We start from the raw sequence: 17,574 nt of genomic DNA, 5'->3' as shown, positions 1-17,574 counted from the left end.
GATCCAGACATGGTGATTATTTTTTGGCATGTCAACTGCAGGTTTACCATGTGATTATACCCATTTATAAATGGCTGAGGTGACTGAGAACAATGTAGGTCTTATTGTAATATCTTAAGTATAACATAGAATCAATGCTTGCTTTCCAAGTAATGCCTTAAAGTTATAGAATGAACAATTATAAACTTTTAAATTGTAAAGTTTTATTTAACTAAGTATTTAATATTTAACTAGGATGTTTTTAAAAATCTGGCATTTAAAAAGAATATATGTAAACATTCTCTCCGTACTTGAGTATTCATGGGATTTCATTTCAGTTATCTCTAATTTAAGTCTATAAAAAGCTGTTACTGAACAGCCTTGAAATCACTTTGGTGCAATTACTGATTTTTTTTTTTTTTTTCTTTGAATGTAGGGCCACAGGTTGTTGGGGATTTGTTCCTTGAAGTGATTAGAGCCTTTTATGCCTACTGTAAAGAGGCACTTGGTTCTGGTCTCAAACTTAGCTACAATCAAAGTGGCAACATCCTTACAAGGTATAACTACAAGTTTTCAACTGCTAACTGAAACTGTATCATTTTTAATAAAGCATAACTTAATAAAGTCTAACCAGTTTAAGGGAAGTTAAGCTTTTAGCAAGCTTAACTTCTTTCTGTGTAGAAGTTGTTTTTCTATGACTTTCCTCGCGTCTTTCCCCATACACATTTGATATCTGTCTTTGTTTGGCAGAGAAGAGAATGAAGTACACCGCGTATCGTTGACACTGATAAATCCAATCATATTGGCCAAGAATCAGTCTGGTAGCAAAACTCTTAGCTTTCTGATTTTCAAAGTTAAAGGTTATGTTTCTTTTCTCTTGGAGAAAGATGCTCAAAATTTAGCAACTCCAGATGGTTTAGTGCTTGAATTAAAAGGATTCTATGTCTTTTATCCTGTAGAGAGAGAGTAAAAAAAGTTTTTAAAATGGGACAGATAATACTGCAATACGCACACTTTTGGAATCTTCATTGACATTTCTTTTTTCTCCTCTCACAGTGCAATTAAAGAGAATAAAAATGCTTCAGAAATTGTGAAAACAGTCAATTTGTTGATTACATCCTTGAGCACAGATTTTCTTTGGGACTACATGACCAGATGTTTTGAAGATTGTTTCAGGTGACTATGTTATCAAATGGCAGTGTACAAAAAAGTGCTGCCTAAGAGCTATCTGTGTAAGATAATAGAGGAACTTTTCTGAGGGATTTAAATACTGGTAGGGCCAAGATACATGTTAGATATGTGTGTTGCATCCTAAAATAATTCAAGAGTGCAAATAGGTAAACAATTGCATGAGAACTAGCAAACTGAGAAAAAATTACTTTCAAAATGGTGGTTGAAGGGGAGAAGGGTTTGGGAGGGGAGGTGGAAAAGGAAGGTATTTTCTTCCTTGGAAAAACAAATGTTTTTGAGGAAAAGTAAAGAGATATCTCTCTGTTTGTCTCTTTTTAAATATCAGAGAGAAGATTATACTTCTAAGTAGTAAGATTGTCTATAGAAATTCAAGTGTAAAATTACAAGCCCTTTAGCATCCCACATACAAGCTGTAATTTAGGTGGTTTTGACAGAATGTTTTACCCCAATGTATTAGGAGCCCATTTTACTTTACTTCAGAGGTCCTAGCTGTTCAGTGTTTTGTGCTGGTTTGGCTGAAGTTGTTTTATTGTAACAAGAATTTTGACAGGAAAAAAAGTTTACAAAATATTTCTCTCAATGCCAGAAACAAATCCACAAAGATGAGATATCCTCTTGAAAATGTTAGTACTCCTCCTACAATTTCAGAGCTCTGCACACTGTTGATGTTTCTGCTTGACGTGATTCCTTTGGTAAGACAACCTGAACTTAACTGCTTCAAAGTTACTAGATACTTGAGTAATTTGTATTGTGACTACCTAAAATGGAAATAGGCAAATTGTCATAAATGCACATGTGCATGATATGTTCTGCAAACTTCCTGTGCTTGCTTGTATATGGCTACCCTTGCGGTTGCCTAGCAAAATAAAAATTGTTTGCCTTTTAAAATATGGTGATTCTATAAAGGATTCTATAAAGGAACCTTAGGTTTGCCTCCTTAGGTAAATAATTTCCTGGGGGTATTTTGTCTTTTAGTAGCTGGCTGATTATCAGAGGATTTTTAGAGTGTGGTTAAGTGTTCATCATGTAGAATGAAGAAAGAAGGAATAATGTTGAAGCAAGATTGTACAACTTAGCCATTGATGAACTGTTTTTTTCACTCTTTATTATTCAGCTGCCTAGCAACATTAATGAAATTTCTGTTAAGCTACTTAACTATTTTAAACAATGCTTGCTTATTTTAGGAACTCTACTCTGAAGTGCAGACTCAGTATCTTCCACAGATGCTTAGTTATATGGTGCAGTCTCTCCTGGAAAACACGGAAATGCTAGGTTTACCAGAACTCACTCATGCCTTAAAGACCTGCTTTAAGGTGCTGAGCAAAGTGCAAATGCCACCTTCCTATTTGGACATAGAGACAGGCAGTGGAAATGGGGTAGGTGTTTCTCATCTACTTACAGATGTTTAAAATTGTTAGTGACGTATTTTATTCTAAAACGCTAAGTCTTCTGTTCTAAATTACACCTAGATGATAACTGCAACAATAAACAGTTTTGAAAAACTTATCTTTTGTGGCCCCTTCCGGAGCTCTCTTATGCCTTGTAAATCTTAACTGTGTATCCAATTCTATACTCCTTCACTGTCACAACAGTGATCGTTCTGGTGCTGAAAAGGCACCCTGCAGCAGGTAGTTGCAAAAGATTCAAGTTCCCAGATCAAGCCCAGCTTTACAGCTGTTGAGGTCTGTGAGGCTTCCAATCATATGTATCACATTCAATACAATGTGGTATTATTTGGGTGCAGAAGAACATGATAGGGAGTGAGGAATAGATGGCATAAAGCAGTTACACAAACACAGGCTTCCCAAGGTTTGCAGTAGAATAAATAAATGGAGCAGATTAGAAATAATCAAACATAAACAATATTGTCTTAACCATGGTCTAGTTTTAAGGAGGCGCTTTCATTTGCTACATATATGTTCATATAGGTCTGTTGGTGTGTGAGTCAAGGTGTGAGGACTATGCAAACATGCATTAGGTTTGAATGCAGTTGAACTGCTTATCAATAACCATATGTCATTTTGTAAAAGTAATCTGGATCCAGAAATTCCAAATATCACGGGGTTTTTTCATTGTTGTTCCCCTGTGCCCGCTACAGTTCTGCATACTTTAAAATGACCTCCACAGTGCCATATTAACTAAAAGTTACATTTCTGTTCCAGAGCCCAGTGAAAAAGGAAAATGGGGACATAACCTTGGAGACTAAGTCTGTGCTGCAGGAAGAAGATGAGACTCCGTTCCCTCCCCTGAAGTCAGAAGACAGTGGCATTGGTCTAAGTGCCTCTTCCCCAGAGCTCTCTCAGCACTTGGGGCTGCCAACTGTGACCCTTGAGAGAGATGATGTCTGGAAAAAAGGGGGGAGCATTCAGAAGACTTTGCATTGTGTCCAAGAGCTGGTTGCCAAGTTTTCCAGTAAATACATTTTTGGGGTGCAGTTGCAAGAAGCAAGTAATGAAAGCATCTCTACAATGCATCTGGGTGGAAGAGAGAAAAAAGAGAATGGCTACAGATTACCTGAAAGTGCTAGCAAGAAAAAGAGCCCATGGGAAGCCAGGCAAATCACTGTACCTCAGTTTAAACAAATGCTTTCAGACTTGTTCTCAATTCGAGGATCACCGTTCAAGCACAAGAATTTAAATCCCATTTCTTCTGACTGCAACGCTGGTAGTAAAAAGGAAAAGGAGGAAGAAGAATGGGACTTGGAGCAAGTGATGCTTGTCCTGGGACCCCTTAGAGGAGACTGCAAGGAAGCTTTTGCTGCGGCTTGTCACCTTTTGCTGGATTGTACCACATTCCCAGTCTATCTTTCGGAAGAGGAGATGGAACAGTTGTATCTCTCTCTATTTCAGATTCCTGGTAAGAAAAGATTCTTTTGCTGGACAACTTCATCATTTGAGGATGCAAATAGCAGTATGAGCTCAGTCACTTGCAAGAGATGTGACAAGGGCCAACAGTAGTGCCTTTTGGGCTGCAGGCAAGCTGCATATGAATTCAAAACTTACCTGCATCAGTATGTGTGAGTTGTTTTGTTTTTGTCTTTGAGCTGAGGGAACATTTTTCACAAGACTTTAAACTCGCTTCCTTTTGAAAGCTTTCCCTACAAAACTTGTAGCTGAAGGGATGAAAAGGCTTTCTGGCCTTTCTTTCCTCCTTTCCTGCTAGCAGAGGAGCTTGTGGTAAGGTTCAGGAGTTTCAGGAAATACAAAAAAATGGGATGTGACAGAGGGAGAAGGCTGGTAGACTGAGAGCTGGAGCCCTAAACAATAACAGAAGCAAAACAACTCTTTCCTAACCCTCAGAGTTGAAAGGAATTGGGTTTAAGTTGACATATAGTCTGTATAACTGGAGGGCCTGTTTGTTCTGGGAATTCATGTTCATTAGCTTTAGCAGGAGCAGTTACTGGCCTGAAGGCTGGTTGACAGGGTAGGTTTGCAGTGAATGGAGAGGTAGGAAACTTGGATTTGCATTCTAACCTCACTACAGATTTCTGCTGTCTTCATTAGTAAAGTGATGATACACTTATCAGCTGCACAGGTGAGCAGTCTGCTTGATACTGATACTTTCTCCATATTTGCAGTGCCTTCCATGTGGTCAGTAATGGAGCTATACTTGCTTTCATAATTTTGCGAGTTTTTGGGATATCATCTTAGGATCTATAGAAATTTATTTTCAGAATTATTGTCTACTGCACAGCCCAAAAAGGGCAGTAAGGTCCGAAGCCAAAGGAGAGAACCTCTGATAACGAAGGACTGGTCTGAATATCTTTGAACAATACCGAAGGTGTCTGGTGTGGAGAATGAAGAGTGTTCAGTCTGTTGCAGTGGTAAAGCGGTTAAAACATTTGGCTTTGAAGCCAGAGGTATGAACTCATACTTGAGAATGTCTCCAGTCAGGCATTAATAAAACTATATCTGATTATTCATTCAGGAAAGGCAGCGGTGGCTTGACTTGCTGCTAGCCTTATCAGTTCCTTGAGTGCTTCTCGGTTATTGAAATGATATGCGTCAGTGCTACCCCAAAGAGCCTCTTTAGCTCAGCAGACCTTTCTCATTATTTTTGATAATGACAGCTGAAGAATAGCAGCTGTAAAAACTAGTTGTGAATAAACAAACCTGAAAGTAGAAATCCACTAACTATTGGAATACTGAGGTCCTGCAGGAGCTTTCTGCTAGGAGTAATAGGGTAAAAAGTATAACTTGCTTTGAAGAGAGTCCTTCTGAAGTAAGGGATTTTTGTGATAGAATCACAGTTGGATTCAGGTACTTCATTTTGTCTTTTGGTCCTGTGAGCTTCCTTGAAGAAATGTTGGAAATATGACCATAACCTTTAGATTATTCCAAAATGTTTTTCTCACTTATCTTCTGAGGTTGTGATGCCGGCTTCCCTCTGTGGCTGAAGTCCTTAATGACGATTTGCTGCTGCGTAAATGACTGCTACATTCAAAATGTGTCTATCTCCACACTGCTGGAGGTGATCAACCATTCCCAGTCCCTGGCACTTGTGATTGAAGACAGAATGAAGAGGTACAAAGTCTCCGGCCACAACCCCTTCTTTGGAAAACTGCAGATGGTGACCCTTCCTCCCATCGCTCCTGGAATTCTAAAGCTCATCTCGGAGAAAACAGATTTCTACCAGGTGTCAAGCTTTTTTTGTTGTTGTTTTTATTTTTACTGCCCCAGTACACCCCACTTTTGGGGGTGGGGGGGAGGGAAGCAAATGTTACTAGCATAAATGTTTGGGGAATGGCTCTTTTACAGTGATGCTCTGCCTTTGCCATTTTTTCTTCCACAAGCACTTGAGAGCAGTTTTATTCTTATTCGTGTGCTTTACAGTAGGATGTTCAAAAGTGACTAGTAATTTTCAAATTGCTAGTTGGTTTTATGCTCAAATTTGGGAGGGGGGGGAGGGAAGTTGATTTCTGACTTGAAGGGTTAGGTTTCATCAGCTTGAAAGCTTCACTTTGGAAAATTTTGATACTCCTTTAAGGTTTCAGATGAGAGAAATCATTAGTGGGTGAAAGATATTGAAAGTATTCCCTCCTCCTTGTTTTAAGTTTATCTACTTCAAAGATGCTTTCCTTCTCCTCACCATTTATTGAGGTTAGCATTAGTGTGAGGGTGGGTCCCAAGTTTAGTTTGATTTGGTTTGGTTTCTGTGCTTCCAGCTACACATGTATCATCTGTTAAGTTTTGACCCAGAAAATAGAAGTAGAAATGCTTTCCTCAACTTCTGGTGCATGTACACCTGAATTATCTGTAATTCTAGGGTAGGAATGCTGTGTTCTTTAGGTTTGAGTTTATGACCTGAATTCTTGCTCTCTGCTAAACTAGGAAGATTTGGAAATCCCTTTCAGCACTTACGTAATGGAAAGCTTTTAAGTCAGTGGAGAAATGGCGCATTTGACTGTTGTTGTTTGTTGTTGTTATTGTTCCCTAGAGAATAGCTTGTGTGCTCTGGAATCAGCTGAACAAAGAGACACGGGAGCATCATATTGCCTGTGTGGAGCTGTTCTACAGGCTGCACTGCTTGGCGCCATCAGCAAATATCTGTGAAGACATTATCTGCCATGCGCTTTTGGATCATGATAAAGTAAGTCTTGTACTCTCCAAAGCTCCTTCATCACTGTAGAGTTGTTTCAGTGCTTCCCAGACTGCCCCCGGTTGGCTTCCAGTCTGGTTTGCACTCATGTGGTCCCTCTGTCTCCTCAGAATCCTACACTCTGTCCTCCCCATTACAGTTCCCTGGGACTGATTCATCATGGGACTGCTGCTCAATTTAGTCACTGGATACAGTTCAGTCAAACTAGAGCATTTTCAGTTTTGGCCTAAATCTTATGGTATCTAAAAGCTTGCAGTCTTTTGTCAATGTTTTCCAAACCAACCCAGCTCTACCAATAACTTTAAGAGCATTTTGCTTTGCGTTAATTTTTCTAGACTTCATATTCCAGCAAAACATTTTGTTACCTTGTGTGTGTACATCAGCATAATTTTGACTCTGTCTGCTATAGTATTTAGTACTTCTTATAATGGCTAAGCTATGTTTAAAGTGAGCAAGTTCTTAATTGTTTTACTTCCCTAGTTTAATGACAGAACAGTTCTTTCATAACTTATGTTTTACTTGTAAGAAACACCTTGCACAATAAAATTCATAAGTGTTCTTCAGTCTTAAGTATTGTCTTCATATCTTTGCTTTTGTAATTTTGAAACTTAAAAAAAATTTTGAAATCTGTTCAAACTTTTCAAGCAAAATTATCAATAAACACTGCCTGATGTAGCAGTCTCTTCCCATTGGTCATCTAACTTTTAAGCCTTCTTGACTCCAAACCAAGAGTAAAATGTTTATACACAAGAGTGTTGAAATACATTTTTGAAAAACTGATATATCTCTTTCTGCTTGTAAAAGCATTGTGACTGATAGGTTTTGGTCTTGTATTCATGGATATGTGGTATTTTGTTGTTTTAGTCTGCTTCAAAATAGAGAAGTATTCTCGGGCTACACAAGAGGGATTGCTAGTCACCTACACAATGACTGTTGTTCTGTTAGAGGTTTTAAAAATCACTAAAACTTGATTCAGCGATAAATGCTGCAAAAAATAAATATTTGTCTTGTTTTCATGCAAAGGGGACAAGGCTGGAAGCACTGTTCAGATTCTCTGTCATGTGGCATCTGACCAGAGAGATCCAAGGCAGCAGAGTGACTTCTCACAATCGATCCTTTGACAGGTATTTTCCGTCTCCATTTGCTTAGGCTTGTGTGTATGTATTTTGTCATATTATCCTTGGCTCTGTTATCCTTTTTCTGGGAAGGGAAAAAGTTCTCTGCAGAGTCACATGAGCAAAATGAAGATCTTTTAAATTCCTTGATTTACTGACTTCGACTGCTCTGTGTGCATGGCATACTTAATGCCTTTGTTTCTTTTCTGAAGAAAGTTCCTGTAAGAATAGAAACAACTTCATATATGAAGAGTAGTTTGTATACTGACAGGTTTCTGCATAGTAGGTGTTTTTTTTTTTTTCTTGAAGGTTTGGGTTAGATTTTTTCAAAGAAAATGAAACCTAGAACCAGCTATTTGCACCAAAAAAAAATTCTATATTTTAGTCTTGAATGACTTCCTAGTTGCAAGATCATAACCTGTGTATAAAATAGAGCAAAAGCAGTAGAATTCTTTCTAGATATGTGGAAAAACTTTTAAAATATGCTCTTCTCCTAGATTGTGAATATATGTATGGCCTTGCTTCTACAAATGCATGCATACTTGAATTCAACTCAGGAGAATGCTGGGCATAATCATATTATTGTTAGCAGAGATGAGCCATTGTCCAGTGCTTGCTTGAACATGCCCTAAAAGAGCATTATTATAACATGCACCTGTGTCTGTTCCCTGCCACTATTTTGTTGTTTGCATTAACCTTTTTAGGACTTTCAGTTGTACTTCTTCGTTCTGATTTCTCCATTCAGGTCTCTGTTTGTGGTACTGGACAGTCTCAATTGTTCAGATGGCGCAATTGGTGCCGCAGCACAGGGCTGGCTGATCCGTGCTCTTTCACTTAATGATGTTGCACGGATTCTTGAACCAGTCCTGCTGCTGCTGCTTCATCCAAAGACACAGCGCACCTCCATCCACTACATCAAACAGAAAAATTCAGCAGGTAAAACTGTTCTTAGACTGAAACTGTAAGTGCTGATGTAGCATGACTTACTCCTGAACACTCCCTGAAGGTAATCTCTGAACTGTGATGGCATACCAGTAAAATGAGTTGTTGTTTGCAGCAGTTCCATAGATTTGTTTTTATCCAAGTACCTTTAGTGATGCTTAAAACAGAGTTCAGGAGTAAGTCATGCTAGTTCAAGGCCTAAGGACCACTTCTGTCACAGTGGCTGCATCTACACTGTTGGTTTGGGGTGCCCCCTGCTTTGCTCTGGGATCTTGTCCCATGCTCTTACTCATCCCCATACCCGGATGATCCACACTGCATATGTGTTCACTGTTCACATGATCCCTTCTCCAAAAACTAGGTCTCCAAATAAACAAAATCCAGGAGCAGTTTGGTGGCTATGTGAGTCCAGGAACTGTTTGAGTAGACAGGTCAGACAGGCAAATCTTACTTTCTCTGCCCTGTCTTATCCCAGCAGATTGTGCACCCTCATGCCAGATTTCTTTATTCACTATATGCTTCTTAGTGAGGGAATCATTTACAAAACATGTCTGTTCCACATTTGCCATATAACCACAAGTGGTGTGACAGAGGCCTGTGGAGGAGTAGCTGAATAAAACTGGGATGGGTATGGAGCCAGGGTTCACTCTGAGTACAAGGTCCTGTGAAGGCTGGCAATCAGTTCAGGTTGGGGATTGCTGGAAGTGATGTGGATATGAGACACCCTGCACCAGTTTATCCAAAGAACCAAGGTCGTTTCCTGGAGCAGATCATGAAGACAGCATGGAAGTGGCCAGTAGTTTTGTGTAAAAGAAACTTCTGTGCCACCTGTCTCTCTCATTGCTGTTAACCTAACTGTCTGCTTGCGTAATTGTTTTTCTGTTTTGATTGGCAAATAATTAGATGGCAGACATTTCCAGTATCCAAAGAGAGCTGTTTATTAGATGCTATACAAACATGGAGCTAATTTATTCCTTCTTTGTTTTGCTGCATGTAATTAGAGAGGAAAAAATAAGTGAGTGCTTTGAGGATTTTTTGTTGTTGTTTTTGGGGAGAGGCGGGGTTTAGAGCTAATTACCCTCACCACTTCCTTACTGATCTCAACAAACTTTCTATGTTCAGGAAACATAAAAAACATTGTCACATCTAGGTCATCATAGTGCAAGAGAAACAACACATATTTTGTGTTTTGATCCTGTTCTATTACAAAGAGTGGGTTAGTATTGTTCTATTACTTAATTGGGTTTTTTTGAGGAAAGTGGGGTTTGGGGGAGGGTTGTTTTGTTTTTTAGCCGTATTTGTTACCATTAATAGCAAAATAGGGCAGACCTGCTGCTTGATCGTTGCTATTTTTTCTCTTAAACTGGTTTATTCAGTATAGAACATGTTGTGTGTAATGGCCAGTTATACACTTTTTTGAATGTGCTGGGTTTTTTGTTTTTGGTTTTCTTCCAGAAGATATACATGATTGGCTTCGCAAGAAAAAAGTCTCTTTGAAAGAGTCCGTTGGCGCATCTGAGAGCAATTCTGAGGAAAACCTTCCACTGAGCCAATTTACTACTGTGGATAGAGAAGCTATTTGGGCAGAAGTGGAAAAAGATCCAGAGAAGCCCCCGTTAAAAACTGAAGAATCTGAAAATGATATCTCTTGTAATCCAGTAGCTTCACACGAGGCAGATGGTGACCAAGATAATAGTGAGCACACAGAATCAGCCGACACCAGCACAGGCCATGATAGTGAAAATACATCCTCTTTTTCTCCTTCTCTGGAGCTGCAAGAAGTGAGCAATGAGGAAAATGATAGTGCTGCAATGGATTGCAAAGAGAACACAAAGCATGCAAGTTCCCTCGATGCATTCTTCCCTGAAAGCTCCAAATCCAGCGTAGCACTAAATCTTGTGCGTGCTGATTCTGAGAGGACTCAGGCATCAGAATCTTTGTCAAGTGATGAAGAGGTGGACTTGGAGCTCCAGGAAATTACCAATTCTAGGTTGCTCAGGCAGCAAAAGGAAAAACAGGAGATGATCAAGGCTTTGTTCAAACACATGCTGTTATATTTGCAGCCTTATGATTCCAAGAGGGTACTGTATGCTTTTTCTGTTCTGGAGGCAGTACTCAAAACAAACCCTAAAGAATTTATTGAAGCTGTAGCTAGTACTAGCATGGATACTAGCTCCACAGCACATCTGAATCTTATTTACAATCTTCTAGCTCGCCATCAGGAAGCTCTTGTAGGACAGAGTTTTTATGGCAAGCTTCAGACTCAGTCCCCAACCATGTGTCCCCATTCTCTCCTAATAGAGTTGCTCACTTATCTCTGTCTGAGTTTTCTGCGCTCTTATTATCCATGCTACTTGAAGGTCACACACAGAGATGTGCTTGGCAACAGAGATGTTCAGGTAAAAAGTGTGGAAGTCCTGATTAGAATGATGACCCAGCTGGCTGCCATGGCAAAGTCAGCAGAGAATAAGAATCTAGAGTTCATACACAATTTGCTAGGAAGATGCAAAATTCAAGAGTTTGTTCTTCTTTCTTTATCTGCATCTATGTACACAAGTCAAAAACGTTATGAACTACTTATGGCAGATGCAGTTAGTAATGTTCCTGAAGAAGATCTCTTTGAAGAGAGCCTAATCAACTTCGGGCATGATCAAATATGGAGTGAACACCCACTCCAGATTGAGTTGCTGAAGCTTTTGCAGGTATTGATCATCTTGGAGCACCATCTTGGGCAGACTCACGAGGAGCAGGAGAATCAGCCAGACCTCTCTAAGGAATGGCAGCAGGCTCTTAATTTCCAGCAGGCCATTGGTGCAATGCAGTATGTCTATCCGCATCCAATAACTTCACAGGGTTTATTTGTCTCTGCTGTTGTTAGAGGCTTGCAACCAGAGTATGGCCATGGGATGCATCCCACTTGGGTAGGCTTAGTCACATGTTCCCTGCCCTATTTTGGGAAGTCCTTAGGCTGGACTGTGGCACCATTTGTTGTACAAATATGTAAAAATCTGGATGAGCTTGTCAAACAGTATGAAAATGAAACTGTGAAGACATCTGTGAAAACATCAGCAAGGTGAGAGTCTGCAGTGTGGGATTTGTTATGCTGAAACCTTATTTATTTATTTTTATTTCCCCTTATTACAGAGTGGTACATATTATCTTATTCTGTTTAGCGCTGTGGTTCCCAGAGTTTGATCCTCAAACCCTGTTGCTTACGCAGGTGTCTGTCCCTTGTCTCTGACTGAGGTGGAAGGAGTGCTTTTGCAGCAAGGCTCACTGCAGTTGGATGAGGGAGGAAGGAGACCAGCAGCAAGAATGCTGTGATACTTCCTGTCCCCTTCTGCCCGCTGTCCAGGGGAAAAGAAGTTCCTGGTTTTGAAAAGGCTTGGGATTTTGGAGGACCTACTGGGGAGGGAGACCCTGGAGAAGAAAAATACAGTATTACTCTCCAGTACAGGCAGTAAGGAAAAGGAGTATGGAAAAAATACATGGATGTCAAAGTTTTCTGGTGGGGTGGAGAATAATATTCTAAAAGATCTAGACAAGGAAATGGGATTATCCAAGCATAGTTTCTGAATCCTATGTTTTGGTATTACTGTCTGGTCTTTCCAATATTCCTTTAACTACTGAATAGAAATAGATCTCTATTGGAGATAATAACCTCCTTGGCCTATTAAGCTTTTTTATTTATTCCTCCAAAGCTTAACTTCTAAAAGAGAAAATGTTACACCTGATTACCCATTAACCCTTTTGGAAGGTCTGACAACCATTGGTCACTTCTGCCTTCTGGATCACCCTAATCAAACTAAAAAGGTAACTGCTCAATGCCCACCACTCACTCAACAACTTGGCACAAGTTCATCAAAGTGTGCATGCATGTATTGCTCAGAGGTGAATATAAGTAGTGAAGGGGAGTTTGTACAAGGAAGGTAACCCTAGAGAAGGCTAATTGCATACCAAAAGTAGAGAACTAAGTGAATGTATAAGGGCATGGGACTGAACTTCATTTTTTACTTGAAGCAAACAAGGTTAGTTTTAAGCATAAGAAGTTTAAGATGATCTCGATCATGCAAATATTAATCTTGTGCAGCTTCTTTACAGTTGCTCTATCAATAACTGTCTTCTATTTTCTTTTGAGTCAGGCAGATGTTGATAACATGCTTTCTCTACATTTTTTGTCCTAGTAACATAAGAAGAGGATATTATCCTAATATACAATTTTTCAGCAAACTGCTTTTCTCTATGCCAAAATAGTGATCAGAAAACTCTTATAGTACCAGTATAATTCAGAAATAGAACAGTTGAATTAATTATTTTTAAAGTTGTCATTACAAAAGATTCTCCTAATTACAGAAAAGGAGCAGTGACTCTGCAGTGCATTATATAAAGTATTTTAATATTCATTTTTGTTTTTCTAGTCATCATGTGTAGCTGAACCCACAAACCTGAGAAATGCAAGGAATGCCATTTTGGAAGAATTGCCTCGTATCATTAACACCGTGTCTCTTCTTTGGAGCATTATAAAGAGGGAAGATTCTCAAAAAAGGCCAGCTGACTTCTTTGGAACAACTAAAGGCTCTTCTTCAGTCTACTTTAAAGCAACCAAGGTAGGAGTTCTTTTAAACTGCTGTATGTCTCATCTTTCTTACCTTCCCTTCCCTCACCCGGGCATTTTACATAGAGTTCATAGGAATAGTTTTGCCATCCTCAAAACAATATTATGGCACAAAGAGTTTTTGAGGAACTCTTAGAAGCTACAGAGTTGTGCAGTACCTGCCTACAAAAGCAGGTTTGCATTGTTCCTTCTACCTGTCTGGATCCCTAGCTGACCTGTTTGGTTTCACTTTTTCTGTGAGCTTCTGTTAATGGCTGCTGTAGAGCCAGCCTCTCCTGAGTTGTCTGTACCTTCAACAGGCAGTGAAGCACAACTGAGCAGAGCTGTGGTCCCCACATATGAAAGTTCTGCTTTTTGTGAATGATATGGCAATATAAGTGCTGTCTCTCTGATTTTTCCTGGTAACTTTATTTCATGGAATTTAATCTCTTCATTTAAAGTAAGTGGAGGAAATTCATTGTGTTAATGAACCACTGCAGTTGTTTACATTTAGATTAGTATGTATAATAGTAGTTCGGTTCTGTGTTTTTTCCTTTTTTAATGATTTCTAGTAAAATCATAAAATTACTTTTCCATAGGCAAGCTGTCTCAGAGCTGTTAAGCATCTGAGTAATAGTTGGTGTCTGAAAACATCCAGTTTGGTCTTTTAATTTACAAACTTTGATTCTTACAAAAGGCATCAAAATGTATTGAAACACATAGTAAATTGTAAAAGGAAGGATGTTGCCATCATTTTATAAACATAGTACTTAGTTTCCTAAAGCAGAGTTAAAATTCTTAACCTCTCTTAGCAGATCGTTGAGACTCTATTCTAAGCTCCCATCTTTTACATCCTTCAAATCCTTTTCATTCTTTGATTTTTAACTTTCTGTTCATTACAGAACAGCTTTCTTTACTCATTTGAATAGTCTGCATATTATTCTATCTAATCATTAAATTTATAAACACCCGATGGAATAAAAATACTAGATTCTTCCTTCTTTCCATTAGATGTTGGTAAATTGTAGTAGTGAAAAATACTTGGAGGAGAAGAGAGAATATACCACAACAAGAAGTTAGTTTTTCTGTTTGCAGTCTGTTTTCCAAGGTGTGTGTCTACCTTCCATAAGGAAGACACTAACTCATGAGCAAATTATCAAAAGTAGCCTGACTGTCAAGCATATAAAGAGATTCTTTTGCTTTTGTTGCCTTTTCTGAATATCTTTAGAAAAGGAAAAATAGTTTAAAAAAAAAAAAACCTTATGACTCGTCATCACTAAACTTTGTAAGGCAAAGGCTAAATCTTTTTTTTCCTCTCCTCTGTAGACATTAAAAACTAAAATATTGGACTTCCTGAATCCACTGACAGCACAACTTGGAATCCAGTTGATGGCAGCAATTGCAGCAGTGTGGAACAGCAAGAAACCTCATAGGAATCAAAGTAAAATAAAGGTGACACTAAAGAAGAAATACATGTTTAGTTTTTCAATGTAAAAGCAAATGTTAAATTTATATGACCAGTTCTAAACTCTGGTCTTGTTAACGTCTTTACAAGTGACAAAGGCAAGCCACTGAAGAATCTCAAGTGTTCTTATTAATACATAATTCTACAAAGGATCAGGACTACAAATAAACCAAAAGAAGTAATCAAATAAAAAGGACAGTGTGGCAGTTCAAGTCCAACACTAATAGCCGCTTTTTCTTTAATACTGGATTATAATCTTAGGACTATGATTTGCCAATTTTACTGTAAAGATCTTGGATCAGCTCCACTTCCAGAGGAAGATTTAAGACATAGTATTCCCTGGAACTGAGCATAGATTCTGAGTAGGAGACTTTCTCTTGTGCTTTCACTTGGGCACACTGAAATTGCTTTGATGAAGGTGTTGGAGAAAGTCCTGATATGGAAAATCATTGCGGTTGATTTAACTTGTCTAATTTAAGTTTTGCCTAGGTGTTGGTATCTGATTAGTCACACAAAAAGCTGTTTTTCAACTTCATGTTTTGCTTGGTACAGTAATTTATCTGACTGAGGTATGGGTGTTTTTTGTTGTGTTTCTTTTTTTGTCAGATTCTTCCAGTGGCTAGTGCATCTCAGCTTATTCTTGTGGATTTGATATGTGCACTTAACACATTGAAAATTGACACTATATTACAGCTAGTCAAAGAAGTAGTCAAGAAACCATCACAAATCAAAGGCGAAGAGGTAACTGCCAAGATAACAATTCAATTTTCTTAATATATTCTATTCTAGCTCTATTTCAATGTGTCTTTTAAATACTGTTAGAAGCAAAGGTATTTTTTTAAAAAGCATGCATCATTTTTGTTCCTTAATAAGTCATGTTTTCCAGAATGTAGGTTTCTGTGTTCAGATCCATCAAAGTAAGTAGGTTCTTCAGAATATTTTGCTAGAGAAGTTGCTGGTAATGAAAAGCTGTGGAGTCCTCCAGTACTGAAGAAGATGACAAAGTTTCATAAAGCTACTGCGAATGTAAAGCTCAGTGACACCATTCTATCTCCTTGCCCTGAGCTGAACTGTTAGTAATTCTTCCATGTTGACTCTGCTGTTTTCTGACTAGCTTTCAAGGAAGACAGTTTTGCTGCCGTGCATGCCCTTGTAGGAGCTCCTTCAGCTCAGAAAAACTGTACTGGATATTCAGAAGTAATGTGACTGCTTCTGAACTAGGGTCCTCTATTTAAAAGCTCTAAATTCCCTCATACTGCTGTATAGATGGTTGTATCGTAGTTGGTCGCCTGTTGGGAGTACAAATGGCATCAAAGAAGGCATCTAGACTTCTCCATCTAACACAAATACTCAACAACTTGGTCTTTTATTTGAGGGTGAATAATTGCATTCTTGCTTTTGTCTTTCAGAAATCTTCTCTTGTAGATATTCCGGTGCTCCAGCTCAGTTATGCTTTCATTCAAAGGTAATTCAGTCATTATAGAAAAGGATTTTCTGTTTTACCCTAAATGTTAGGGTAACAGTATTACTGTTTTAGTTTTACTTTGATCTTCATGGTGCTATGGCACAGAACACCTTTATGTTGGAAGTGATTATTGCCACTTCATTACTAAGTGACATAGGCACAAAATAGTTGGGCTGCGTCATTATGTTTCACTGATCTATTGATAACGCCAGTCTGAAAGTCTCATTTCATACTAATAGCGAGCAACATACTTCAAGCAGTTCATCTCATTAGCAAGACACTTGTATAGGTTCTTACAATATTTCTCTCCCCTTATCCACTCTGTATTGCCAGAGGAATGGATAGAGAATGCTAAATCTTACTTCCAGTCTTCTCAGAAAGATACAATAGCATTGCTATGAATCCAGTCTGTGTTGGAAACGTAGGGAGTCAGACAGCTTAGGGGCAATAGTCCTTTGATCAAAACTTCTCTTCACGTAATTGGCTTTTCTCCCATGGAAGCCCTGGAATACAGGAGGCTGTATAATATATATGGTATGCAATAAGCTAGGGAGATTAAAAAGTAAGCTAGCATGTAATGGAGGGGTTAGCTAAGCTTTATTCCTTTTATTCCCCTTGAAGACCCACCCATTTTACAGTGCTGGCTGGCATATTGCACATGCTGCTAGCATGTACTGATGTGTGCATATTGCCTGTGCTGCCAGATATTTGCCACACTGTTGGATCAGTTAGGAAGGAACAGGATTTAAAAGACCAGCCTTAGTGGAAGCTTTTAGGGTCACCAAGTTGCATGTGTGGGTTGTGGGTCTTCTGGGTTTTGTGTGTGTGCTTGGGGTGGGGGGGAGGTCCCTGAACCCTAACTTCAGACTTGGCTGTTTTTTGTTTGTATTGTTTTTGTCAGACTGCCTGTCTCAGCCTTGCAGGAGAACTTCCAGTCCTTATTAGGACTTCTGAAGGAGTCTGCACAGTTGAACTTGGCTCCTCCTGGATACTTCCTGCTTCTCAGGTACAACATAAGAGAGAATAAGGTTTATAGGTACATTGAGTAGACCTGTCCAGTTACTAACTTGGAGTGAATTATTTTTCCACAGTATTCTCAATGACTTTGTGACTAGAACACCTACTCTAGAAAACAAAAAAGACCAAAAAGACTTGCAGGTACAGTGTATACATGTATACCTCTTTCTTTTAGTTCATTAATCTGGTACTGTACATCTAAGTAAAA

At 38.8% G+C, this 17,574-nt stretch overlaps 1 protein-coding gene across 1 annotated transcript in view; it reads left to right on the top strand.

Annotated features, from left to right (window-relative positions):
* Nucleotides 1–17,574, top strand: part of DOP1B (DOP1 leucine zipper like protein B) — a 50,469-nt gene that overhangs the window by 19,272 nt on the left and 13,623 nt on the right. Inside the window, exons 9-25 of the mRNA XM_013955326.2 lie at nucleotides 416–536; nucleotides 1,036–1,155; nucleotides 1,757–1,862; nucleotides 2,355–2,546; nucleotides 3,333–4,026; nucleotides 5,537–5,805; nucleotides 6,607–6,759; nucleotides 7,792–7,892; nucleotides 8,629–8,819; nucleotides 10,281–11,898; nucleotides 12,527–12,638; nucleotides 13,244–13,432; nucleotides 14,746–14,871; nucleotides 15,491–15,625; nucleotides 16,294–16,349; nucleotides 17,251–17,355; nucleotides 17,441–17,507. Coding sequence (XP_013810780.1) covers nucleotides 416–536; nucleotides 1,036–1,155; nucleotides 1,757–1,862; nucleotides 2,355–2,546; nucleotides 3,333–4,026; nucleotides 5,537–5,805; nucleotides 6,607–6,759; nucleotides 7,792–7,892; nucleotides 8,629–8,819; nucleotides 10,281–11,898; nucleotides 12,527–12,638; nucleotides 13,244–13,432; nucleotides 14,746–14,871; nucleotides 15,491–15,625; nucleotides 16,294–16,349; nucleotides 17,251–17,355; nucleotides 17,441–17,507 — 4,355 coding nt within the window. The remainder of the gene's footprint in view (nucleotides 1–415; nucleotides 537–1,035; nucleotides 1,156–1,756; nucleotides 1,863–2,354; nucleotides 2,547–3,332; nucleotides 4,027–5,536; nucleotides 5,806–6,606; nucleotides 6,760–7,791; nucleotides 7,893–8,628; nucleotides 8,820–10,280; nucleotides 11,899–12,526; nucleotides 12,639–13,243; nucleotides 13,433–14,745; nucleotides 14,872–15,490; nucleotides 15,626–16,293; nucleotides 16,350–17,250; nucleotides 17,356–17,440; nucleotides 17,508–17,574) is intronic.

The sequence above is a fragment of the Apteryx mantelli genome, chromosome 1 (genome assembly GCF_036417845.1).
Source record: "Apteryx mantelli isolate bAptMan1 chromosome 1, bAptMan1.hap1, whole genome shotgun sequence".
Taxonomy (NCBI): domain Eukaryota; kingdom Metazoa; phylum Chordata; class Aves; order Apterygiformes; family Apterygidae; genus Apteryx; species Apteryx mantelli.
Note: the sequence above shows the minus strand (reverse complement) of the source record. Positions and strands in the feature narration are given on the sequence as shown.